The sequence below is a fragment of the Dendrobates tinctorius genome, unplaced genomic scaffold (assembly GCF_039654945.1).
Source record: "Dendrobates tinctorius isolate UK_male_01 unplaced genomic scaffold, ASM3965494v1 ptg000231l, whole genome shotgun sequence".
NCBI lineage: Eukaryota > Metazoa > Chordata > Amphibia > Anura > Dendrobatidae > Dendrobates > Dendrobates tinctorius.
In genome coordinates, this window is record NW_027361898.1 from 6,488,745 (window position 1) to 6,514,808 (window position 26,064).

At 49.4% G+C, this 26,064-nt stretch overlaps 2 protein-coding genes across 3 annotated transcripts in view; both read left to right on the plus strand.

Moving 5' to 3' along the window:
• Positions 1 to 3,474: 3,474 nt before the first annotated feature.
• UAP1L1 (UDP-N-acetylglucosamine pyrophosphorylase 1 like 1) lies at positions 3,475 to 19,692 on the plus strand. The gene is made up of 9 exons (XM_073556039.1): positions 3,475 to 3,763; positions 8,329 to 8,533; positions 8,677 to 8,852; positions 9,059 to 9,231; positions 9,706 to 9,899; positions 10,218 to 10,358; positions 10,443 to 10,628; positions 10,708 to 10,774; positions 18,669 to 19,692. The coding sequence occupies exons 1-9, from the start codon at positions 3,475 to 3,477 to the stop codon at positions 18,735 to 18,737; spliced, it is 1,500 nt and encodes a 499-aa protein (XP_073412140.1). The 3' UTR covers positions 18,738 to 19,692.
• Positions 19,693 to 22,907: 3,215 nt separating this feature from the next.
• Positions 22,908 to 26,064, plus strand: part of MAN1B1 (mannosidase alpha class 1B member 1) — a 58,216-nt gene continuing 55,059 nt past the window's right edge. The window contains exon 1 of one of the 2 annotated variants that reach the window (XR_012222617.1): positions 22,908 to 23,182. Coding sequence is in view for 1 of the 2 variants with exons in the window: in XM_073556041.1 (XP_073412142.1) it covers positions 23,075 to 23,182 (108 nt within the window). In the remaining variant the exon portion in view is untranslated. The remainder of the gene's footprint in view (positions 23,183 to 26,064) is intronic. The other variant, XM_073556041.1, reaches the window with a different exon arrangement.

The window sequence follows — 26,064 nt, forward strand, 5'->3', positions numbered from 1 at the left end:
TCCCAGTAGTGTGACAAGTCGTCCTCGGGTCCAATAGGGATGCATAATATGTAGTCTTTGTTATATGGAGACTCCCATCAGCAGGTGGTCTCCATATCATCCACATTGTAGCACTTATTCAGGGGAGGTCACATGGCGGCCCCTTAACTCTAAGGCATTTGGAGGCGGCCCCCCCAAGCTTCAGTACGTTAGTGTGAGATTGGAGACCTCCGGAAGTTGAACCGTCAGGACCGCGATGACGAACCTCCCTCAGGCGAGCTGGCCAGGTGTACCACCCCCTATACAGGGAGTGTTAGGGGCTGACCCAGGGGAGACTATCGCCGTGGAAGCTGATACCTGGGAACAGCCGGGAGGAGGTGCAGGCAGGGAACGTACTGGCGACCAGATGGAAGATGGCGCCAACCTCAGGGATGACTGCTGGAGCTGCGGGGATGGAGGTGGACAGCAACGGAGGACGGCAGGAACAGGTACTAGGTGTGACACTGGAACAGGTAGGCGAGGCAGGAACGGACTGGACCTGGAAGGGAACACAGGAAGGTCACAAGTAGGGAAACCAACGGAGGAGCAGGAAAGGTACACAGCGCAGAGACAGGAGGACCGTAGGAGTGCGTGGACCCGATATCAAGCGTGAACCACAAATGATGGTCAGGCAGAGAGCATAGGGTGAGGCTGCCTGATATAGGGCACGCTGCAAAACTTCCAGGTCAGAGTGCAGCGGTGTCATGGGGCCAGGATTGGGCGCCTAGCCTAGGGGGCGTACCCAGATGTGCGCCTGCATACCCGTGAGGGAGCAGAGGCCGGCCGCAGGACAGTTGATGGACAGGCGCCAGCAGTGGGGGCGGGCCGAGAAGACCGGAAGCGCCGGAGAGCCCCGGGCAGCGTGGAGGCCGAGGCCGAAGATGCTGCAAAAAGAGGAGCCGTGGCAGAGGCGGATGGATCGGCGGTGGCAGGAGCCCGACCTGGGGGAGCTGTGGCAGCGGCGGTAGAAGCCGCAGAGCGGACGGGAGCCGGGGAGGTGAGCGTGACAGTTAGCTGGTTAGGCTACTTTCACACTAGCGTCGTACGACGGCCGTCGCCCTGCGTCGGGGCGACGTACCGTCGCACGTTGTGAAAGTTGGGCAAAACGGGGGCAGTGGATGCAGTTTTACAACGCATCCGCTGCCCCATTGTAATGTCCGGGGAGGAGGGGGCGGAGTTTTGGCCGCGGAGACGACGCACAAAAAAAGTTACATGTAACGTTTTTGTGTGCGTCGGGCTGCCAAAACACGACTCATCCGTCGCACGACGGATGCGACGTGTGGCAATGCGTCGCTAATGTAAGTCTATGGAGAAAAAAAGCATCCTGCTGGCAACTTTGCAGGATGCGTTTTTTCTTCAAAACGACGCATTGTGACGTGCGTCGCATGACGCTAGTGTGAAAGTAGCCTTAAATGTACATAAAAAGTTGAGTCCTTCCTCTAATCACATCCAGAGCTGCATTAATAAATTCTGTTGGTCACCTTTGGAATCGGTGGTTTGGTTCCACCCTTTTGTCAGTCATATGACCAAACAGTTCACTTATAAATAGCCCCCACAATGCACTGCAAAACAGGAAACCAGCAGAACGCTCTAGGTCTATGGAGAAGACGGTGCAGAGGATTTATACTGTGGAGTTCCTTGTCCATTATGTACCTATTGGATCTGACCTGCAAAACGTGTTTTCTCTAGAAGACGAGGCTCCGTCCTGATATCCGCCCCCAAGGCATAGTGGCCGCTTTCAGCAGGGAATGTTTGCTCGGGGCAGATGTTGGCAGCGCCCCCACAATCCTCACCACACGGCTGCACAAAGACCCCAGTATTCACTGCAAATCAGGGATGAGAAAGCTCATATTCAACACAAGCAAGAAAAACGTTATGTATAAGGGGAGACGATTACCTCCCCGAAAATCAGGAATAAACATAAACCGTGCGTTGTCCTGTCAGGTCACATGTATGTCAGGTATATGGATCTAGGACAGCGGTGTCGCTGGTAAGGCGCCATCATCACTCCTGCAGGACAGTGACCGAGGCCTCCACACCAAAATGTGCCCAACTCTCCGCTCCACAAGAAGATATTACAGTCATGGCCTGATGAAAACGGGGACCACCTCTGTATGATTTGGTGGGACCATGGCCGACGCTGTTATGGGGGCGCCGTGACTGACATTACAGCCAAGGCCTGATGAGAATGGAGAACCACCTCTGTATGATGGGGTGAGACCATGGCCAACGATGTTATGGGGGTGCCATGACTGACATTATTATGGGTGTGCCATGACTGACATTATTATGGGGTATTGTGACTGACATTATTATGGGGGCGCTGAGGCTGATATTACAGTCATGGCCTGATGCGAATGGGGAACCACCTCTGTATGATTTGGTAATTGTAACTGACATTATTATGGGGGTACCATGCCTGACATTATTATAGAGGCATTGTGGCTGACATTATTATGGGGGTATTGTGACTGATATTATTATACAGGCACTGTAGCTGACATTAGTATGGGGGGGTCTTGTGACTGACATTATTATGGTTATTGTGACTGACATTATTATAGAGGCATTGTGGCTGACATTATTATGGGGGTATTGTGACTGATATTATTATACAGGCACTGTAGTTGACATTAGTATGGGGGGTCTTGTGACTGACATTATTATGGGGGTACCATGCCTGACATTATTATAGAGGCATTGTGACTGACATTATTATGGGGGTATTGTGACTGATATTATTATACAGGCACTGTAGTTGACATTAGTATGGGGGGTCTTGTGACTGACATTATTATGGGGGTACCATGCCTGACATTATTATAGAGGCATTGTGGCTGACATTATTATGGGGGTATTGTGACTGATATTATTATACAGGCACTGTAGCTGACATTAGTATGGGGGGGTCTTGTGACTGACATTATTATGGGGGTACCATGCCTGACATTATTATAGAGGCATTGTGGCTGACATTATTATGGGGGTATTGTGACTGATATTATTATACAGTTATTATACAGGCACTGTAGCTGACATTAGTATGGGGGGTCTTGTGACTGACATTATTATGGTTATTGTGACTGACATTGTTATAGAGGCACGGTGGCTGACATTGCTATGGGGTTATTGTGACCGACATTATTATGGGGGCACCGTGGTTCATACTGTTATGGTAGTATTGTGACTGACATTGTGGTGGGTAACATATGGGGCCACACTCCAGCTCACCGCAGAGCAGCTGACACTGCTAGCTCATCTCTACCGCACGAGGTTCCCGCCCAATGAATTCATAAGTAGAGCCCTAGTCACGTGACGCCTCAGAGCCCGCCCCCCGCGTTCCAGCCGTCTCCGCCCCCAGCTCCGGGTTCCTCAGGACTAAGCTCAGTGAACTTCTGGTCTCCATAGTTACCGGAGGGCTCCGCAGTCTCTCTAGTTTCCATAGTAACCGGCGCCATGGCGTGTGAGCGGGAGATCCGGCGAAGACTGCAAGAGGCCGAGCAGGAGCAGCTGCTGAGCTTCTGGGACGAGCTGGGCTCCGGGCAGCGGGAGTCATTGCTCGCCGAGCTGAGGCTGCTGGACGCCCGGGAGCTGCGGGAGCACTGCGGCCGGGCACAGCAAGCCTATGTCCGGGAGAGCAGCGCCCCCCAACGGCTGGATGACAGGATGCGCCCTGTACCGAAAGAATTCATGGGGAGCGTCCGGAGGAGCCACCTGGAGGAGCGGAAAGCCTGGGAGGAGGAGGGTGAGTGACCAGAGGAGGGGGAGTGACCCGAGGGAGGGGAGGAAAAGAATGAGTGACCCGAGGAGGTCAGGAGGAGAATGAGTGACCAGAGGGGGAGGAGGAGAATGAGTGACCAGAGGGGGAGGAGGAGAATGAGAGACCCGAGGGGGAGGAGGAGAATGAGAGACCCGAGGGGGAGGAGGAGAATGAGTGACCAGAGGGGGAGGAGGAGAATGAGTGACCAGAGGGGGAGGAGGAGAATGAGTGACCAGAGGGGGAGGAGGAGAATGAGAGACCCGAGGGGGAGGAGGAGAATGAGAGACCCGAGGGGGAGGAGGAGAATGAGTGACCAGAGGGGGAGGAGGAGAATGAGTGACCAGAGGGGGAGGAGGAGAATGAGTGACCAGAGGGGGAGGAGGAGAATGAGAGACCCGAGGGGGAGGAGGAGAATGAGAGACCCGAGGGGGAGGAGGAGAATGAGTGACCAGAGGGGGAGGAGGAGAATGAGTGACCAGAGGGGGAGGAGGAGAATGAGTGACCAGAGGGGGAGGAGGAGAATGAGAGACCCGAGGGGGAGGAGGAGAATGAGAGACCCGAGGGGGAGGAGGAGAATGAGAGACCAGAGGGGGAGGAGGAGAATGAGTGACCCGAGGGGGAGGAGGAGAATGAGAGACCCGAGGGGGAGGAGGAGAATGAGAGACCAGAGGGGGAGGAGGAGAATGAGAGACCCGAGGGGGAGGAGGAGAATGAGAGACCCGAGGGGGAGGAGGAGAATGAGAGACCCGAGGGGGAGGAGGAGAATGAGTGACCCGAGGGGGAGGAGGAGAATGAGAGACCCGAGGGGGAGGAGGAGAATGAGAGACCCGAGGGGGAGGAGGAGAATGAGTGACCCGAGGGGGAGGAGGAGAATGAGTGACCAGAGGGGGAGGAGGAGAATGAGAGACCAGAGGGAGAGGAGGAGAATGAGAGACCAGAGGGGGAGGAGGAGAATGAGAGACCCGAGGGGGAGGAGGAGAATGAGAGACCCGAGGGGGAGGAGGAGAATGAGAGACCCGAGGGGGAGGAGGAGAATGAGAGACCCGAGGGGGAGGAGGAGAATGAGAGACCCGAGGGGGAGGAGGAGAATGAGAGACCCGAGGGGGAGGAGGAGAATGAGAGACCCGAGGGGGAGGAGGAGAATGAGAGACCCGAGGGGGAGGAGGAGAATGAGAGACCCGAGGGGGAGGAGGAGAATGAGAGACCCGAGGGGGAGGAGGAGAATGAGAGACCAGAGGGGGAGGAGGAGAATGAGTGACCCGAGGGGGAGGAGGAGAATGAGAGACCCGAGGGGGAGGAGGAGAATGAGTGACCAGAGGGGGAGGAGGAGAATGAGAGACCCGAGGGGGAGGAGGAGAATGAGAGACCCGAGGGGGAGGAGGAGAATGAGAGACCCGAGGGGGAGGAGGAGAATGAGAGACCCGAGGGGGAGGAGGAGAATGAGAGACCCGAGGGGGAGGAGGAGAATGAGAGACCCGAGGGGGAGGAGGAGAATGAGTGACCCGAGGGGGAGGAGGAGAATGAGTGACCCGAGGGGGAGGAGGAGAATGAGTGACCCGAGGGGTAGGAGGAGAATGAGTGACCCGAGGGGGAGGAGGAGAATGAGTGACCCGAGGGGGAGGAGGAGAATGAGTGACCCGAGGGGGAGGAGGAGAATGAGAGACCAGAGGGGGAGGAGGAGAATGAGTGACCCGAGGGGGAGGAGGAGATTGAGTGACCCGAGGGGGAGGAGGAGAATGAGTGACCCGAGGGGGAGGAGGAGAATGAGTGACCCGAGGGGGAGGAGGAGAATGAGTGACCCGAGGGGGAGGAGGAGAATGAGTGACCCGAGGGGGAGGAGGAGAATGAGTGACCCGAGGGGGAGGAGGAGAATGAGTGACCCGAGGGGGAGGAGGAGAATGAGTGACCCGAGGGGGAAGAGGAGAATGAGTGACCCGAGGGGGAGGAGGAGAATGAGTGACCCGAGGGGGAGGAGGAGAATGAGTGACCCGAGGGGGAGAATGAGTGACCCGAGGAGGAGAATGAGTGACCCGAGGGGGAGGAGGAGAATGAGCAAACGATGGGGCCCTCACTAACTAGAAAGGACAGGAAAGAAAAGCTGCTGTCTGCAATCACGCAAAAACCCTGACAAAAAATGTCCAACACGTCTGATAGAAAAAGGCCCTGAAGTCTCTAGACTTCAATTCCCTATATCAGCACTCAGGTATATTCTGAAGACAGAGCAAAAGAGATCAACTGATGAGAGACAAAATGGGGATTCAGCCCACTCCCAGCCAGGGCTGGCTGAACACAAAAACTAAGTAAACCAGACGAAAACATATGAACAATAGCAGAGAAAACTTAGCTTTAAGAAGGCAGGAACCAAACTGGAAACCAGAAATCACCAGCAAGAAACTAGGGAGTCGGCTGCCTTAAATCCAATCAGAAATTCCTGATGTCCAATCACAGTCCTCTTCCTCAGGTGGCCGGTCTCTGCCATTTAGATCAGCTTCATTACCTCCCTTCACCAACAGAGGGAGTCCAGATAGAGAACTCACTACTCCTCTGTCAGCACAGCCAACTCCATAACCCTCACCAGAAGCCAGAGGCAAACCCGAAAATGAGCTCACAACAGTGACCCTATTGGGATGAGCAGGGTGAGTGGCCCTAAGGGGAGGAGGAGGGTGATTAACCCAAAGGGGAGTGACAGAAGGAGAGGGAGTGACTATAGGGGGAGGTGGAGGAGGTTGAGTGACCCAAGGAGGAGGATAAGGGTGAATGACCCAAGAGGGGAGTAGGAGGAGAATGAGTGACCCAAGGAGGAGGAGGCGCGTGAGTGACCCGAGGAAGGGAGTGACGGAAGGAGGGGGTGTGACCCTATTGGGACGAGCAGGGTGAGTGACCCTAGGGGGAGGAGGGTGAGTAGCCCAAGGGGGGAGTGACAGAAGGAGGGGGAGTGACCATAGGGGGAGGTGGAGGAGGTTGAGTGATCCGAGGAGGAGGATAAGGGTGAATGACCCGAGGGGAGGGGAAGGAGGAGGGACTAGGGGGTGAGGGGCCTGAGGAGAGGGGTGATCCGAGGGGGAGGAGAAGGGGAAGGAGAATGGGGAGTGATCCGAGTGGGAGTGACATTGTTCCCCAGTAACAGAAGATTGGGGCATATTTGTAAGGGCAGCGCTCATCTGTCTGCCCCCAAATACCATGCATAGTGCCCTGTACACATCTGTGAGCCCCCTCACATTGTATTTACTGCAGTAATCTGAGATCTTGTACCCGTTTTTGCCAACATGGTTTGTGATAAGATGCCAGAGCCCCGTTATATTGTGCGATATCTGCATGTCTTGTAAGGCCTGTTTCACACTTCAGTTTTTTGTGTCAGTTAAAATCCACCAAAAAGGCGGAAAAGCGGATCCGTTCCTAACTGATGTGAACGGATGGCAGCGGATCCGTTTTTTGACGGATCCGCCGAATGAAGAATTTTAAAGGAACCGCAGTCCGGGGACGAGAGAGAGAGAGACCATTATATCCGCTGTGCCCCCAGTGTGACCATTACAGTATATCCGCTTTGCCCCCAGTGTGACCATTATATCCGCTGAGTCGCCAGTGTGACCATTATATCCGCTGTGCCCCCAGTGTGACCATTCTATACCCTGTGCCCCCAGTGTGACCATTCTATACCCTGTGCCCCCAGTGTGACCATTCTATACCCTGTGCCCCCAGTGTGACCATTCTATACCCTGTGCCCCCAGTGTGACCATTATATATCCTGTGCCCCCAGTGTGATCATTATTTCCGCTGTGTCTCCCAGTGTGGCCATTCTGTACCCTGTGCCTCCCAGTGTGGCCATTCTGTACCCTGTGCCTCCCGGTGTGGCCATTCTATACCCTGTGCCTCCCGGTGTGGCCATTTTGTACCCTGTGCCTCCCAGTGTGGCCATTCTGTACCCTGTGCCTCCCGGTGTGGCCATTCTATACCCTGTGCCTCCCGGTGTGGCCATTCTGTACCCTGTGCCTCCCGGTGTGGCCATTCTGTACCCTGTGCCTCCCGGTGTGGCCATTCTGTACCCAGTGCCTCCCGGTGTGGCCATTCTATACCCTGTGCCTCCCAGTGTGGCCATTCTGTACCCTGTGCCTCCCGGTGTGGCCATTCTGTACCCTGTGCCTCCCGGTGTGGCCATTCTGTACCCTGTGCCTCCCAGTGTGGCCATTCTGTACCCTGTGCCTCCCGGTGTGGCCATTCTACGCTGTGCCCCCAGGGGCAGGGTTACTGGTTAGTAGGGGTTCTCAGGATACAGGCCTAGTCTTGTGATGTCAGCCGCTCTCTTCCTTCCTGGGATTGTGCCGGGTCAGCGGCTGCACTATATACTGTACAGTGCTCACTATACGCTGTATATATACATTATATACATAATCATAGTACATTGACTAAACTCCCACAATAACTGCAGGAGGCGACACCTGGACCTGACAAGGTGCCGGATTATCGAAAGGCTCCATTTTATTGTAATGATGGCCTCTGGGGCTTGCTGGACTGTGGTCTTTATGGTGTAACCTATTTATCATGTCTTACAGGTTACCGCCAGATCTCACAGAACAAGGTGGCCGTCCTGCTGCTGGCCGGGGGTCAGGGTACACGTCTGGGGGTGACTTACCCCAAAGGCATGTACAATGTGGGGCTGCCCAGTGGGAAGACTCTGTACCAGATCCAGGCGGAGCGCATCCTGCGTCTGCAGCAACTGACAGGAGAGAAATACTCTGTGCAGTGCACGGTGCCATGGTAAGGGGCTTTGTATCCATGAGGGTAAGCGTTCCCACAATGCCTGGCAATGAATTGGCTTCAAGAGATTGTCCGCTTTGCACATAACTGCCCACAGTATATAGAAGGGTCCGTCATCTGTACATGAACTCTCATCCCCTCAGGTACATCATGACCAGCGAGTTCACCCTGAACCCCACACAGAAGTTTTTCGAAGAGCACAACTTCTTCGGCATTGATAGGGCAGATGTCATCATGTTTGAGCAGAGGATGCTGCCTGCGGTCGGCTTTGATGGACGGGCCATTTTGGAACGGAAGGACAAGGTTGCTATGGCTCCAGGTAATACGGGAAGGCAGCTGTGGAGGAGAGATTGTGCTATACGGGGCCTCTAATATAGAGGGAAATCGCTTAAATAGTAATCTCTCCGTCTTTCTATTTACAGTCAGCCTATAAACTGTCGTAACCTGCCGCTGATGGCACCATTTATAACATTATATTGGGGAGTTGCCTCATATTTACCATAACATTTGTGTCTGTCACTTCAGATGGCAATGGCGGCCTGTACAGAGCCCTGGCTGACAACCACATACTAGAAGACATGGAGGCGCGAGGTGTCTGTTACATCCACGTGTACTGTGTGGACAATATACTGGTGAAGATGGCCGATCCCGTGTTTGTGGGGTTTTGTGTGTCCAAAGGGGCCGATTGTGGGGCTAAGGTTAGTGACCAAATTGCTCTTAAAGGGGTTGCGGAGGCCTGATCTGACATCACGTCAGGTACGGTGAAATTCAACCTCATGCTGGGCACTACAGCTGCTGAGTAAACATCTATAGCAAATATCATGCCCGGGTGCAATACTCGCTGGCTGTTAAATGGTTGCCAAAGCAATGTGCCCACCCATTGTGCACTTGACCTTTTCCATACCCTTTTTATATTGGGTCTAGACATCTTCATAAATAAGGTTTTCCTATGGTAGACTTGTGAAGGATAACCTGGAGCTAATTGGTCACAGAGACCCCACTGATTCCCAGATTCCCTGTGGTCACTGGTGTATCCCCTATCCCTCATTATGAAGAGGGGACACTCTTTTTGGCACCTTTTATATTTGCTGTTTTTATCCCTTTATCAATGGATGATGAGACTCATTGTTTTTGTATGCCTTATTAATGCGACCATCTTTTTGGTAACTCAGGTGGTGGAGAAGGCATACCCGTCGGAGCCAGTCGGAGTCGTGTGCCAGGTGGACGGCATCTACCAGGTTGTGGAGTACAGCGAAGTCAGCCCTGTCACCGCTGAGATGCGAAACTCCGATGGCAGCTTGACCTATAACGCTGGCAACATCTGCAATCATTTCTTCACCCTGGACTTTCTGAAGAACATAGCCGGGTCAGTGCGCTATCCGTGGGGTTATCTATGTACTTTTCTGTGACGTTCCAATTCAATCACAAACGAAGGTGATGCAGCCTCTTACTGGGAGTTATCCAGTCTGTACGTTTTGTGTGGCAGGCTTATCTCAGGGGTCTCGCTGTATCTGATCTCAGCTCTTTGCTGCAGGGTCTCTCCATACTGTCTAGTGGTCGATCAATCTGCCACCCAGAGATAAGTGATTCCACACGTACACGGTACCCACTTATCTCCCTTTGAAACAACATGCCAGATGTGACCAATACTGTCTATTAAATACCCTTGTGCCCCTTTCCTCAGTGCCCTAGGGGAGCGCCTGGGATACCATGTAGCCATCAAGAAAGTCCCTTATGTGGATGAAGAAGGAAATTTGGTGAAGCCCACACGGCCGAACGGGATAAAGATGGAGAAGTTTGTGTTCGACGTCTTCCAGTTTGCCAAGTGAGTGATATTTTGCACGCTGTACCCTAATACTGAGGACAGATGCCCGTAAGGGTGATGCCAGTCTTCTGTCTTCATTTTCAGGAACTTTGTGGCATTTGAAGTTATAAGGGAAGAAGAATTCTCCCCTTTAAAAAATGCAGATACGGCCGATAAGGACACCCCGACTACAGCGAGACGCTCACTTCTGTGGCAGCACTACCGGTGGGCTCTGGAAGCCGAGGCTAAGTTTACTGATGCCAATGGCTTTGCCATAGCTGAGAACTACAGGTTAGTGTTCAGTGAGCTGCACCCGTGCATTTCACCACAGCCCCTCTGCTTATTCTACATTTACATCTCCTCTTTTTAGGGTTTCCGAAATGGAAGATCCCCCTGCGGTGTGTGAGATTTCCCCGCTAATCTCGTATTTTGGAGAGGTAAGTGGTGTGAGAGTAACGCACACATCAGCTGGTGATGCCACCATACACGGGCCTGCTCACCCCTCTACAACCAGTCTTTTTCTTAGAGGGACACACATAGTAAGAAATCTATAGCAATCAGAATAATTTTCACTTTTGCTGCACATTTCTTTTTGCCGATTTTCTCCTGTATGGATGGCTTTAGTTACCCGACCTGTCTCATAGAGTGGGGTCTTGAGCTAGCCCCCCCCCCCCCGTTGCCTTGATAAGGCCTACTATGACATGTGTTCATTAGACTATCTCTTTAACCACTGAGAATTTTTTCAGTTTTGCTTTTTCATTTATTCCTCCCCCTGTTCCTAAACCCACAACTTTATTTTTCCATCTTCATTGCCATATGGGGGCTTGTTTTTCTTTTTTTTTGCTGGACAAGTTGTAGTTTTGAATAACACCATTAATTTTAATGCATAATATGCTGGAAAATGAGAAAAAAAAATCCAAGTTTGACAGATTTTTTTTTTTCTAAAATTCTGACGTTGATTATTATTTATTTATATAGCGCCATTATTTCCATGGTGCTGTACATGAGAAGGAGGGTTACATACAAAGTTATAGATATCGTTAACAGTAAACAAATTTACAATAACAGACTGGTACAGAGGGGAGGGGACCCTGTCCTTGCGGACTTACATTCTACGGGATAGTGAGGAAGAGACAGAAGGTCGGGGGTGCAGCAGCTCTGGTGGTGATGAGGCAGCGGCTCGGGCGGTGGTGAGGCGGCAGAATGGTTATTGCAGGCTGTAAGCTTTCCTGAAAAGATGAGTTTTCAGGTTCCGTTTGAAGGATCCGAGGGTGGTAGATAACCGGACGTGTTGAGGCATGGCATTCCAGAGGATGGGGGACATTCGGGAGAAATCTTGGAGGCGGTTGTGTGAGGAACGAATAAGTGTGGAGGAGAGTAGGAGGTCTTGGGAGGATTGAAGAATACGTGAGGGAAGATATTGGGAGATTAGTTCAGAGATATAGGGAGGGGACAGGTTGTGGATGGCTTTGTAGGTCAGTGTTAGTAGTTTGAACTGGATTCGTTGGGGAATTGGGAGCCAATGGAGGGATTTGCAGAGGGGGCAGACAGGGGAGTAGCGAGGAGAGAGGTGGATTAGTCGGGCAGCAGAATTGAGGACAGACTGGAGTGGTGCAAGAGAGTTAGCAGGGAGGCCACAGAGGAGAGTGTTGCAGTAGTCAAGGCGGGAGATGATGAGGGCATGTACAAGAGTTTTAGTAGACTGAGGGCTGAGGAAGGGACGGATTCTGGAAATATTTTTGAGTTGGAGGCGACAGGAGGTGGCAAGAGATTGGACGTGTAGTTTGAAGGACAGGGCAAAGTCGAGAGTTACTCCAAGGCAGCAGATTTCACGTGTTGGAGAGAGCGTGATGCCGTTTACCATAATAGATAGATCGGGTAGGGAAGATACGTGAGATGGAGGAAAGATAATGAGTTCAGTTTTGTCTACTCTGAGTTTTAGGAAGCGAGAGGTGAAAAAGGAGGATATGGCTGATAGACACTCCGGGATTCTGGACAGCAGAGAGGTGACATCTGGGCCAGAGAGGTAGATCTGAGTGTCATCTGCATACAGGTGGTACTGGAAGCCATGGGACTTTGAGTTGTCCTAGGCCAAGAGTATAGATGGAAAAAAGTAGGGGCCCAAGGACAGAGCTTTGTGGGACTCCAACAGAGAGGGGGCGGGATGAGGAGGTAGTGTGGGAGTGGGAAACGCTGAATGTGCGGTCAGAAAGGTATGAGGAAATCCAGGACAGGGCAAGGTCTTTGATGCAAAGTACTACATCTGGGCAATAAAAATGAAAAAAGCATATAAAGAATGGGAGGAATAGGGCTAAGCAACAGCACATGTGAAAAAGACTTGGGTATACTAATAGATCACAGACTGAATATGAGTCAACAGTGTGATGCAGCAGCAAAAAAGGCAAATGCAATTCTAGGATGTATTAACAGAAGCATACAGTCTAGATCACGTGAAGTCATTATTTCCCTCTACTCCTCTTTGGTCAGACCTCATCTGGAATATTGTGTCCAGTTTTGGGCACCACATTTTAAAAAAGACATCAACAAACTGGAGCAAGTTCAGAAAAGAGCGACCAGAATGGTGACCGGTCTGCAATCCCTGTCTTATGAGGAAAGGTTGCAGGATTTGGGAATGTTTAGTTTGCAAAAGAGAAGACTGAGAGGAGACTTAATAGCTGTCTACAAATATCTAAAGGGCTGTCACATTGTAGAAAGATCAACTTTATTCTCATTTGCACAAGGAAAGACTAGAAGCAATGGGATGAAACTGAATGGGAGGAGACACAGATTAGATATTAGAAAAAACTTTTTGACAGTTAGAGTGATCAATGAGTGGAACAAGCTGCCACGAGAAGTGGTGAGTTCTCCTTCAATGGAAGTCTTCAAACAGAGGCTGGACAGACATCTGACTGGGATGATTTAGCGAATCCTGCTTTGAGCAGGGGGCTAGACCAGATGGCCCAGGAGGTCCCTTCCTACTCTACGATTCTATGATTCTATGCCAAGGGAAGAAAGAATCTGTAGCAGTAGGCAGTGGTCAACTGTGTCAAAGGCAGAGGACAGGTCAAGAAGGAGGAGGATGGAGAACTGTCTGTTAGCTTTGGCTGTAAGTCATTAGTAATTTTGGTCAGGGCAGTTTCAGTGGAGTGGTGGGGGCAGAAGCCAGATTGCAGGATGTCAAGGAGGGAGTTAGATGAGAGGTGGGGGGAAAGTTGAGCATGGACATGCTGTTCAAGGAGTTTGGAAGCAAACGGGAGAAGTGATATGGGGCGATAGCTGGGCATAGCAGTTGAGTCAAGGTTTGATTTTTTGAGGATGGGTGTTATGGTGGCATATTTGAAGGCAGAAGGGAAGGTACCATAAGTTAGGGATAGGTTGAAGAGATGGGTTGGGCTGGAATGATCATGTTAGTGAGGTTGGGGAGCAGGTGGGAAGGGATGGGGTCAAGTGCACAGGTGGTGAGGCGTGATTTGGAAATGGAAAGGAGATAAGTAAGCTCTCCTTCAGTGATGTTGGAGAGGGAGGTTATTAGGGAAGGGCAGAGGTCTGGTATGTGGAGTGGTTGGGGTGGTGGAACTGTAAAGGCTTGCCTTGTTTGGTCAATCTTGTTTATGAAGTAGGTGGCAAAGTCATCAGCAGAGATGAAGGGAGGTGGCAGTGGTGGGCGGAGGAGAGAGTTGAATGTGCGGAACAGTTGTTTTGGGTTGTGGGATAATGAAGATACAAGGTTTGTGAAATAGGTCTGTTTAGCAGAGGTGAGGGCTGATTTAAAGGCAAGTGTAGCTTGTTTGAAAGCAGTGAAGTCGTCTGGCAGGCGTGTTTTGTTCCAACGCCGCCGATTATTGACGTTATGTTTTTACAACATTCACCTTATGGTAAAAGTAACCCTGTAAAGTACTCATGAGCAATGCCAATTTTTTCTTTTTTTTTTTTTTTCTTTTAGATTTTTGTTAGTGAGGAGCGAACGTGTTTGGATAAGGTATTATCTGAGCATGCTCAATACTAGCAGCGTGTCTTCGGCGTGTTCGAAAAATATGTTTTGAGTCCTCGAGGCTGCATGTACGCAACGGTTCAACGGCTGTAACACATACAGGGATTACCTGTGAAACCACTTTATCGCTTCTATAATACACTAGCACCAGCTTCAAATTCTTACGATCAGCTGATCGCGAGGACTGCAGTGCTTGTGAACGCCGGGGACCAAGTTGTCTCCGGTCATCAGCTTCAAGCTCCGCTGTATTCTGGATGTCAGGCTGAATGGTGGCATAATGCTACCTGTTGTGAGTTCATTTTTCCCTTCACCATTGAGGTCTGATGAACTCCCTCCTCTGGTGAAGGAAGGTAGTGAAGCTGATTATCAAACACCTGGGTGGCTGGAATTGAGGACTGGATATAAGGCTGCCGACGCCCTTCTTCCTGGCTGGTGAATTTCCTGCTGGATACTTGGAGACCAGTCTGATTCCTGCTTCTCAAAGCTAAGTTTTTCTGCTCTGCTTTGTACTCTTCAGTTTTGTTTTTGTTTTGCCTTGCTTTTTGGGAGTTCTGCCATCCCCGGCTGGGGGTGAGCTGAATTCCATTTTTGTCTCTGATCTGTTGATCTTTTGCTCTGTCTTCAGAATATACCTGAGTGCTGATATAGTCTTTTGAAGCCTAGCGACTTCAGGGCCTGTTTTTCCTATCAGTCGGTTGGCTCATTTTGATAGGGTTTTTGCGGATGGCAGACAGCAGCTTTCCTATCCTGTCCTATGTGGTTAGCTTGGGCCCCATCATTTGCTCAACCTATCTTTCTATCTGTGTTAGTGTTTTCATCTTGCTTCACCGTCATTATATGTTGGGGGCTGCCTATTGCTTTTGGGTCTGCTCTGGGGCAGTTTAGTTTTTCCCCTTTCTGTCTTTAGGCTATCTAGTTCTCCGGCTGTGATCGAGGGGTCTAGGGCACCGTAGGTACCCCCCACGGCTACTGCTAGTTTTTGTGGATAGGTCCAGGGGTCTGCAATCCGATAGCTGCCAACCTCTCTGGTTTATCTGGACTTAGCTGGTATTTTGTTTTTTTCCTCCTTCGGTGACTCATCATAACAGCTACCGTTTAGCCAAAGTCATCCAGATGTAGCAGAGCTGGACTCATCATGGGACAGGATGTATATCCTTTCGGCGGACAGGTAAGGATATTGTTGCTTTTTTATTTTAATTCTCTTCCAGGAGACAAGGGCGTCGGTGGAATAGGCGATGCAGTAAGTATGGTTTAATTAAGATCTATTATTTCAATTAAATGACTATTCTGGCTGAGTCTTTATTTACCATGTAACTATAGGATTAGTAATGGATAGGTGTCTTATAGACAGGGAGAAATGCAAAGTACTACATCTGGGCAATAAAAATGAAAAAAGCATATACAGAATGGGAGGAATAGGGCTAAGTGACAGCACATGTGAAAAAGACTTGGGTATACTAATAGATCACAGACTGAATATGAGTCAACAGTGTGATGCAGCAGCAAAAAAGGCAAATGCAATTCTAGGATGTATTAACAGAAGCATACAGTCTAGATCACGTGAAGTCATTATTTCCCTCTACTCCTCTTTGGTCAGACCTCATCTGGAATATTGTGTCCAGTTTGGGGCACCACATTTTAAAAAAGACATCAACAAACTGGAGCAAGTTCAGAAAAGAGCGACCAGAATGGTGACCGGTCTGCAATCCCTGTCTTACGAGGAAAGGTTGCAGGATTTGGGATTGTTTAGTTTGCAAAAGAGAAGACTGAGAGGAGACTTAATAGCTGTCTACAAATATCTAAAGGGCTGTCACATTGTAAAAGGATCAACTTTATTCTCAATTGCACAAGGAAAGACTAGAAGCAATGGGATGAAACTGAATGGGAGGAGACACAGGTTAGATATTAGAAAAAACTTTTTGACAGTTAGAGTGATCAATGAGTGGAACAGGCTGCCACGAGAAGTGGTGAGTTCTCCTTCAATGGATGTCTTCAAACAGAGGCTGGACAGACATCTGACTGGGATGATTTAGCGAATCCTGCTTTGAGCAGGGGGTTGGACCAGATGGCCCAGGAGGTCCCTTCCAACTCTACGATTCTATGATTCATTACTAAGCCATGGGCTTGATGTCACCTGACAATACAAAGGTCACATCAACCCCACAAATATGAACCCCACTTGCCACCGCTTTAGGGCAAGTGGGAATAGCTGGGTAGAGTGCCAAAATTGGCGCAACTTTGGATGTGTCAATTGTGGGGTGGCTGCGGGCTGCTATTTTTAGGCTGGTGAGGACCAAAATCCATGGGCCTTGCCAGCCTGAGAATGCCAGGACACAGCTGTCTGCTTTTTCCTTGGCTGGTTAACAAATATAGGGGGACCCCATGCTATTTTTTTTGGAGGGGATCCCACTATTTTTGCTAACCATCCAAGGTTAGCAGACTGCAGCCTGGCATTATCAGGTAAGTTTCATGGATATTGAATCCTTACCAGCCTGAAATTCCAGCCCCAGTAGTCTGCTTTACTCTGGCTGGTTAACAAATATAGGGGGACCCCACGCTATTTTTTTTAAATTATTATTTATTTAGAAAAGAGGGGACCTCTTTGTGCTTTCCTCCACTTCCTGTGTCATGAACTTCCAGCTGTGTCACAAGATTCACCATTACTTAAATTAGTACACATGTGTAGTAAGCTGCGTTCCTGCACTTAATACACATGTGACTAGGAAGATAATGCAGTTTTACCGCATCTAATGAAAGTAATTTACGCAGCGGAGCCTGAGCATCTCCGCTACATAAATTGACATCCCAAAAAAAATAAACACAAAAAATTGAGCTTGGTTTGAGTTGTTATACATACAGCATATAAATGCATGTTGACATTGGCCATAAAACATAAAACCTGCAAAAGACAAAGTGAGCAAAAACCCTGCTGTAACTAAATAAGTAAACTTATTTACTTATTTAGTTACAGCAGGGTTTTTGCTCACTTTGTCTTTAGCAGGTTTTATAAATTGACATGCAGCAGTCTGGAAATCCGCACCACATGTCCGTCTCAGCGGGTTAGCTACGGGCATTGGTGCACGCATAGTGGGCATGGGAGTTCTTGAAATCCCATCCACTATGCTGTAACATCTGTACACTGCAGGTTGGACGCAGCCTCCAACCAGCAACATTTACTGACCGTGACATACCTCAATATATCTGCAAACAGGAAATCACTTTTTTTTTCCTCCCCAGATGCCAGCTTTCAATTGGCTTTATTTCAAGTGACAAACCCCCCCCCCCCCGCGCAATGAAAAAACGCATGTAAAAACGCAGGTGACCTGCCAGTGACCTTAGATGCAGATTTGGTGCAGATTTCACCTGCATGAAATCCTGAACAAACACTGAGCCATTCCTGATCGTGTGCACATACCCTTTAAGACTCTGCGTTTTTGATGCGAGGAAACCACGCAGGGTCAAAAATGCACTAAAAGCTCATTGTGGGAACGTAACCTCAGGCTTGCTGGATGGAGTTCACAGTCTATAAAGGAGGAAGCCTGAGGCCACAGTCACACAAGCGTATGTTCTGTCATTCCAGATAATCGGGGACGATTGTGCAAATGGCACTCTGCTCAAACTCTGTCAGGAGTTTGAGCCGAGTGTCGGTGCACTGTGCTCCCATCCTCTCACATGAAAGAATCGCAGCAGAAGAGTTGCCTGCATCCGCAGTTACCACACTGCACTCGGATGACATCCGAGTGGAGTTCGATGTTTCATACGCACCCATAGACTTGTATGGGTGCTTGTGAGTCACGATTCGCAAATCTGCACCACCCTATAGAATAACATTGGGCCGAGTGCTATCTGACAAAAAAAAAACATTGCATGGCACTCGGCCGTGTTATACACCAGTGGCTGTTTTTAATTACTTCTAGATCCTACCTTCCCTTTAAATTTGTAGCTTTTAGCACGAGAGAGACATGTCTGATAAATATTAGGTTTAGGGTCCCATCACAGAAAGGTCACCTTGCCGTGGTTGATGGGTGCTCATTAATTGGCCAATTTATGCGTTAATTACCTTCCTTCTTATAAGTATGTTCTATATAGCAGTAATGCGGTTCAGATATCATACATTCTATGTTTGCATCTTAGCCTTACGGAGGCTGCTGTGTTCTGTTGTTTGTCCTGTATATTATGCACCCTTGGCCGCTTGCACCTGTTCACACATGATTTATTCTGGTCAGAGGTAGATTACATTTAATGTATAATTTTGCTAGCTTTTACAGATATGGGGTATTTGTCCAGACCCTTCAGTTTATTACTGCTGATCTCATCATTCATCTCTTTTATGCTTGCAGGGCCTAGACGTGCGTCTGAGCAAAAAAGAAATCTCATCCCCCTTCATCCTGGATGTCACGAGGGCGTAGGAAGAAATGAAGAGCTGATCCCTGCATGGTGGGTATGCAGAGGAGTCATTGTGCCTTATGATCCGTCACCACCAGGTGCAGGAGGACTGAGAATCACTGCCTTGTGTGTCAGCAAATTACTATAAAACCAAAAAGGAAGGAGGTTGCCATCGAGGTTGGTGCTGGACATCAGCCACATGTGGTATACATTTTAGGACAACCAATTGGTGGTGTGAATATTGTAGCTCTGCATTCACAGCACCCTGATATTAGGTAGACTTACAGCTTTACTCTGTGCAGCATTTCTCACTACCTCTGATTTTACGATTGTCTGTTCTTGCTTCAAAACCTCTCCTCCATGCTTTACACTCCAGCTTATTCAGGTTGGATGTTAGAGGAGGTACCAGAATTGCAGTCTAAGTATCTGATCATGTAGGCAGAGGACCTCATACTCTGCCACATGCTTGCTTTTATATAATTTATCTATAATGCCCTCTTTCATTATGTCAGTTCCAGCCACATACATACAATACCGATGCCGTGTCAGCAGATCAGCGGCTATGCAGTAGCAGACTTTGCCCCTTCATAAACCACATGGATAGATAGGCAAAGCTGCTGCAGCCTGCTTGTGTGGCCATTGAGGACTGGTATTTTGTTGCGTCACCCCAATTATCTACAGGGACGCTCTAAAACCCATCGCCTTTTACAAAGTCCAGAGCCATGGGAAGGGCGTACGGAAATGGGTGCAGCATGAAATTACAGATAAAGTGGTTTATTACATTACCGCGGTCCATACACAATGTTTTTCTTCTGAATTATCAAATGCTGGATCATAGGAATTGCACTGCCGTTCATAAATCATGATATTATTTGTTGGTACACCGGTGCGCTTAGGGGGCACAAGATCAAAGAAGCGAATCCTATGCTCTCCGTTCGAATTCCAGGATGTTCCAATAAACTGGAGACCGATTCTTGATATTGGAGTGTGTTCTTTTCTCGTGCACAAAAATGGAAAAATATCCCTAGCTTCCATTCTGTATGATTACCTGGCAGATTTATTGCAGAAATTTCCACGACTGTATCAGTCTTCTGTATGGAGCGGACAGAAATCCATGGACCTGCTGCAGAAACATCTGCAACAAATCTGTCGCTTGTGAACATGTTCCTAATGGGGACCTGCCAACATAAATGGCCCCGTAAAGTGCCAACTGGATGCCACATAGAAGCACAGCTCTTACAGTGTTGGATCATTAAGACATCCCCTTACTACATGAAGAAGGGGGATTCCAGCTCGGCTCAGCCATTTATCACACGGTCGACAACTTATGTCCAGTCCATGACTGATCTGATCGAGCTACTCTGGGTCCTAAAGAGACTGTTATTCTCCTGGTTATGATGTTCAAAGTTATCGTACTCATGGGTATATTGCCTTCTGATAGGTGAGGGTCTGAACTTTTGCCAAACATGTCTGTGAAGGGGGCACATCGCATTGCTGAATCCCTTCTACCATTTCCCCTCTATGTGGGCATGAAGCAGTGTCCTGCATGGTTTGGTGCTGCTGTGCAGGGAAAACAGAACAGTGATAAGTCTCCTTCATTGTCAGTAGCAGTGGGGGTGGATCCTAGAAGTGTGACCCCACAAATCATAAAGCGTTGATATAGCTTACTGATCGCCTCTCTTCATGGTGGGATACCCGATGCAGTTGTAACAAACCCTCAGCTTTGAGAGGTATGACAGGATAGGTTTTCAGTAAATGTCCGCTGACAACAAGCAGAGCTCTTTAAATGTAGCCTCTTTCAAAAGTTGCATGTTTTTGTAGAAAACTGGCAAAAATCTGCTAGCAAGAGTGTTGCAGAACTATTTGTCATAGTATATAGAGCCGGTTATGAGGGTGGATAGGGCAGACTCTCACAGTTGTGGTTCCTCCTCACAGCAAATACCGGGCATCTAGCTCATCATCTGATCCAGAATCGGAGTGTAAGAGGATCAGGTTGTGGCAGTCGCTGCAGGGCTGGGAGGGTGTCCAACAGGTACGGGACTACAACTCCCAGCATGCCTGGCAGAGAGCTACATACACTGTGGGGATGGAGATCTTGGTGCAAAAGTATTCATTATATCAAGGTGCATGAAAGGCGAAGCTGAAAATAGGGTGCAGAGAGCAAGGAAAGATCACATATTGCTCGGCTGTACCATCCTCATCACTAATCACAAAAGTATGGCTGCCGACACTCCCATGGCTTTTCTTGGCGGTCTCATTCAGGCTGGTTTATGGTGGTATATATACAGACTTGTGAAACCTTAAAAGGTCCTCACTAGTGATGAGTGATCGTGACCGGATAAGGTATTATCTGAGCATGCTCGTGTGCTAACAGTGTGTCTTCGGTGTGGTCAAAAAATATGTTTGCGGCCCCAGGGCTGCATGTCTCGACAGCCATAACACATGCAGGGATTGCCTGTTTGTCGAACATCCACGAGACATTATTATTATTATTTATTTATATAGCACCATTGATTCCCTGGTGCTGCACATGAGAAGGGGTTACATACAAATTACAGGTATCACTTACAGTAAACAAACTAACAATGACAGACTGATACAGAGGGGAGAGGACCCTGCCCTTGTGGGCTTACATTCTACAGGATGGTGGGGAAGGAGACAGTAGGATGGTGGGTTGCAGCACTTCCGGTGTTGGTTGAGGTGATATCACTGGTAGTGGTGAGAGAGAATGAGGTAGCGGGGTCATTGCAGGCTGTAGGCTTTCTTGAAGAGATGGGTTTTCAGGTTCTGTCTGAAGGATCCAAATGTGGTTGATCGTCAGACTTGTTGGGGCAAAGAATTTCAGAGAATAGGGGCTATTTGGGAGAAGTCTTGGAGGGGGTTGGGTGAGGAGCGAATAAGTGTGGAGGAGAGAAGGAGGTCTTGGGAGGGCCGGAGATTACGTGAGAGAAGGTATCGGGAGATTAGTTCAGAGACATATGGGGGAGACAGGTTATAGATGGCCTTGTAGGTCAGAATTAGTCATTTGAACTGGATACACTGAGGGAATGGGAGCCAGTGAAGAGGGGAGAAGTGGAGGAGTAGCGAGGAGAGAGATTAGTCGGGCGGCAGAGTTACGGATGGACTGGAGAGGTGCGAGGGTGTTAGCAGGGAGACCACAGAAAAGGATGTTGCAGTAGTCGAGGCGGGAGATGATGAGGGCATGCACAAGCATTTTAGTAGATTGAGGATTGAAGAAAGGACGGATTCTGGAAATATTTTTGAGCTGGAGGCGACAGGAGGTTGAAAGAGCTTGGATGTGCGGTTTGAAGGACAGGGCAGAGTCAAAGGTTACTCCGAGGCAGCAGACTTCTGGTACTGGGGAAAGTGTGATGTCATTAATTGTTATAGCTAGGTCGGGTAAAGAAGATCTATGAGATGGCGGAAAGATGCATTGAGTTTGAGGAAGCGAGAGGAGAAGAAGGAGGATACGGCTGATAGACACTCTGGGATTCTGGACAGCAGAGAGGTGACGTCTGGGCCAGAGAGGTAGATCTGAGTGTCATCAGCATAAAGGTGGTAGTGGAATCCGTGGGACTTTATGAGTTGCCTCAGACCAAGTGTATAGATTGAGAAGAGTAGGGGTCCTAAAACAGAGCCTTGGGGGACTCCAACAGAGAGAGGGTGGGAGACATGCAGCTGCGGGGGACTCAAACATATCTTCTGAGCACACAGCAGTCACTCTGTTAGCACCCGAGCATGCTCAGATAACACCTTATCCGAGCACGTTTATTCACCACTAATTGTCCTGCTACATCTGGAATATGAACAGGTTATGGTTAATATGTCACTTATCCACAGGATCCCTACTAAGCATAAGAGTGGGGTCCCAATGTCCTCTACTGAGCATGTGCAACCACTGCCCCATTTTTTCCTTGCCTTCATCCAAGGGCCATAATTTTTTTTGTCACTGGTGGAGCTGTGCAATGGTTTGTTTTGTGCCCGTCAAGCTGCCGTTTTTTATTATGGCCATTTTGGGATTTTATCACACTGGATTTTAGGAACTCCCTGTAATATATACTTGTATATCTGCTGCTCATGATCTCCTCATTCCGGACATACCCGGATGTACATAACCACTGACCAGTAGCGGCGGTAATGGAAAGTGCTCTCATCCAATATGGCGGCTCCGGACTGACAGCTGGTCGCTAGAGGCCGTCGTGATCTCGACGCGCATGCGCAGTGACCCGCATGGCACTTGTCAGCTTGTTTACATGGAGGGGTAGGCCGCAGCCCCGGGCTGTGGTTCCCGCTCCTCCCTAGAGTTGCTCCTCCTTCTCCGGGGAAGCTTGGCATGGGGAGAGGGTAAAGCACAGCGGCCATGTACGCCCCGCAGCGCCGGGACTTCATGTCCGTCACCCTCATCCACCCGGACGGCAGCGGCGGCTACAACAACAGCAAGAACTGGAGGCGTAGGTCGTGCTGGCGGGTGAGGAGGGGTTAATGACACCTGTCACTGGGAGGGAAGGGAAAGAGTTAATGAGCCTACACCCACCTGTGATAACATGGGGGAGTTTTGACCCCCAGGGGTTATTGCTCCTAGTTCTGGGCCCCATATGTTACGGTTGTGTGTGTCAGGAGCTCATGTCCAGGGCAGTATCGTCCATTACTGCTCAGTGGTTGTCTCAAGTGACCTGTAACCAGGGCCGGTTTTAGGCAAAGTGGGGCCCTAGGCAAAGTTTAAAATGGGGCCCCAAATGCTAACATACTGCACATCACACAGAAGCATTTCGATTGTATTTACATGCACTGAGTTCGGGCCGCTAAATGATTGACAAAATTGAAGTTGTTCAATGCTTGTTTCCCGGCCTCTTTCCACCATCTGAGAAAGAATGATGGGAACAGAACGATCACTAAGGGTGTGTGCACACGTTGCGGTTTTTGCTGCGGTTACGCCGCAGTTTCCATGCAGTTTACAGTACAATGTAAACCTATGGAAAACCAAATCCGCCGTGCACATGCTGCGGAAAATTCCGCGCCGATTTGCTGCGGTTTATTTTCCGCAGCATGTTACGTCTTTTTTGCGGGACCGCAGCTGCAGTGTATGTTCCGGGACATACAAATCAATCTCTCTCTCTCATTCACACTGCCAAACCGCACTAGAACCTGCATCAAATCCGCTGTACACATGCTAGGAATCCGCAGAAAAAATGCATGTGTTTTACCCTGCAGTTTCTGCCAAGAGATATGGATTCGCCGCAGACTAATCCGCAACGTGTGCACACACCCTAAGGGTGGTTTCACATTAGTGTTTCAGGCCGCAGCATCGGCCTGCACACGGCCGCCGCTAAGCCCCGCCACCTGCCGCGCCTCCTCCGGTAGCTCCGCCTACGGGCGCATGACGCTGCATGCGTCCTGCGTCCCCTATCTTTAGCACTGGGGATGCAGGCCGTGCGCAGATATGCGTTTGGCGGCGCATGCGTCCTTTTGACGGTGCGCCAACCAGCGCCAAACGCACCCTGTTGCAATTTGGTGCGCTCGGCGCACCGTCAAAAGGACGCATGCACCGCCAAACACATACCTGCGCACAGCCTGCGTCCCCAGTGCTAAAGATAGGGGATGCAGGACGCATGCAGCGTCATGCGCACATAGGCGGAGCTACCAGAGGAGGCGCGGCAGGTGGCGGGGCTTAGCGGCGGCCCTGTGCGTCCCCAGTGCTAAAGCGTCATGCGCCCGTAGGAGGAGCTACCGAAGGAGGTGCGGCAGAGAGCGGGGGGCTTAGCGGCCTGCAACGCTAATGTGAAACCACCCTAACAGATCACCATACAGTATCATGTTATCAGCAGGACATCTACAGTTTACACCCCATAGTCCTCCATATAATATAATCTGCCCCAAAGTCCTCCATATAGTATAATACACTCCTTATAGCTCTCCATATATTAAAATACACTGCTCAGTCCTCCATATAGTATACTACACTCCTCATAGCCCTCCATATATTAAAATACACTGCTCAGTCCTCCGTATAATACACTCCATATAGTATAATGCACCGCCATAGTCACCCATGTAGTACAAATCACTTCCCATAGCATAATGCACCCCATAGTTCTTCATATAATGTATTCCCCATAGTCCTCGATACAGCATAATGCAGCCCACATATAGTATAATGCAGCCACCCCACAGAGCATAATGCAGCCCAGCCATACAATATAATGTAACCCCCATAGAATATAATGCAGCCACTCCACAGAATATAATGTAACTCCCCATAGTATATAATGCAGTCCCACCCCCTATATAGTATAATGCAGCCCCTCCATAGAATATATAGCAACCCCCTCATGGGATATAATGAAGCCCCTTATATAGTATAATGTAGCCCCTCCATAGAATACAATGTAGCCCTCCTCATATAATAACTATAATACAGCGTCCCCCATAGAATATAATGTAGCCCCAAATAGAATATAATACAGCCCACCTCCCCATAGAATGTAATGTAGCCCCCCATATTATTTAACACAGCCTCCCCCTATAGAATATAGTGTAAAATGTACCCTACATGGTATATAACACACCGCATAGTATACAGCCCAGCCCACCATGGTATACAGGCTGTATACCATGCTGGGCTGTATAATACAGCCCAGCATTGTATAATATAGCCCGCCCAGCATGGTATAATACAGCCCAGCATGGTATAATACAGCCCAGCATGGTATATAGCACCCCAGAATGGAATAATACAGCCCAGTATGGTATAATACAGCCCAGCATGGTATATATCCCCCCAGCATGGTATAATACAGCCCAGCATGATATATAGCACCCCAGAATGGAATAATACAGCCCAGTATGGTATAATACAGCCCAGCATGGTACTGTATATAGCCCCCCCCCCCAGAATGGTGTAATACAGGCCAGCATGGTATATAGCCCCCCCCCCCCCCCCCCGAATGGTATAATACAGCCCAGCACGGTATAATACAGCCCAGCGTGGTATATAGCCCCCCCAGAATGGTATAATACAGCCCAGCATGGTATATAGCCCCCCCAGAATGGTATAATACAGCCCAGCATGGTATATAGCACCCCAGAATGGAATAATACAGCCCAGTATGGTATAATACAGCCCTGCATGGTATATAGCCCCCCCAAAATGGTATAATACAGCCCAGCATGGTATATAGCCCCCCCAGAATGGTATAATACAGCCCAGCATGGTATATAGCACCCCAGAATGGAATAATACAGCCCAGTATGGTATAATACAGCCCTGCATGGTATATAGCCCCCCCAAAATGGTATAATACAGCCCAGCATGGTATATAGCACCCCCAGAATGGTATTATACAGCCCAGC

Bases quoted from the DNA above. Each gene is read 5' to 3' on its own strand.
- UAP1L1 (XM_073556039.1), top strand. From the start codon at position 3,475: ATGGCGTGTGAGCGGGAGATCCGGCGAAGACTGCAAGAGGCCGAGCAG. The intron at 9,900-10,217 runs GTCAGTGCGCTA...CCCTTTCCTCAG, and splicing joins TTTCTGAAGAACATAGCCGG to TGCCCTAGGGGAGCGCCTGG. The intron at 10,629-10,707 runs GTTAGTGTTCAG...TCCTCTTTTTAG, and splicing joins GCCATAGCTGAGAACTACAG to GGTTTCCGAAATGGAAGATC.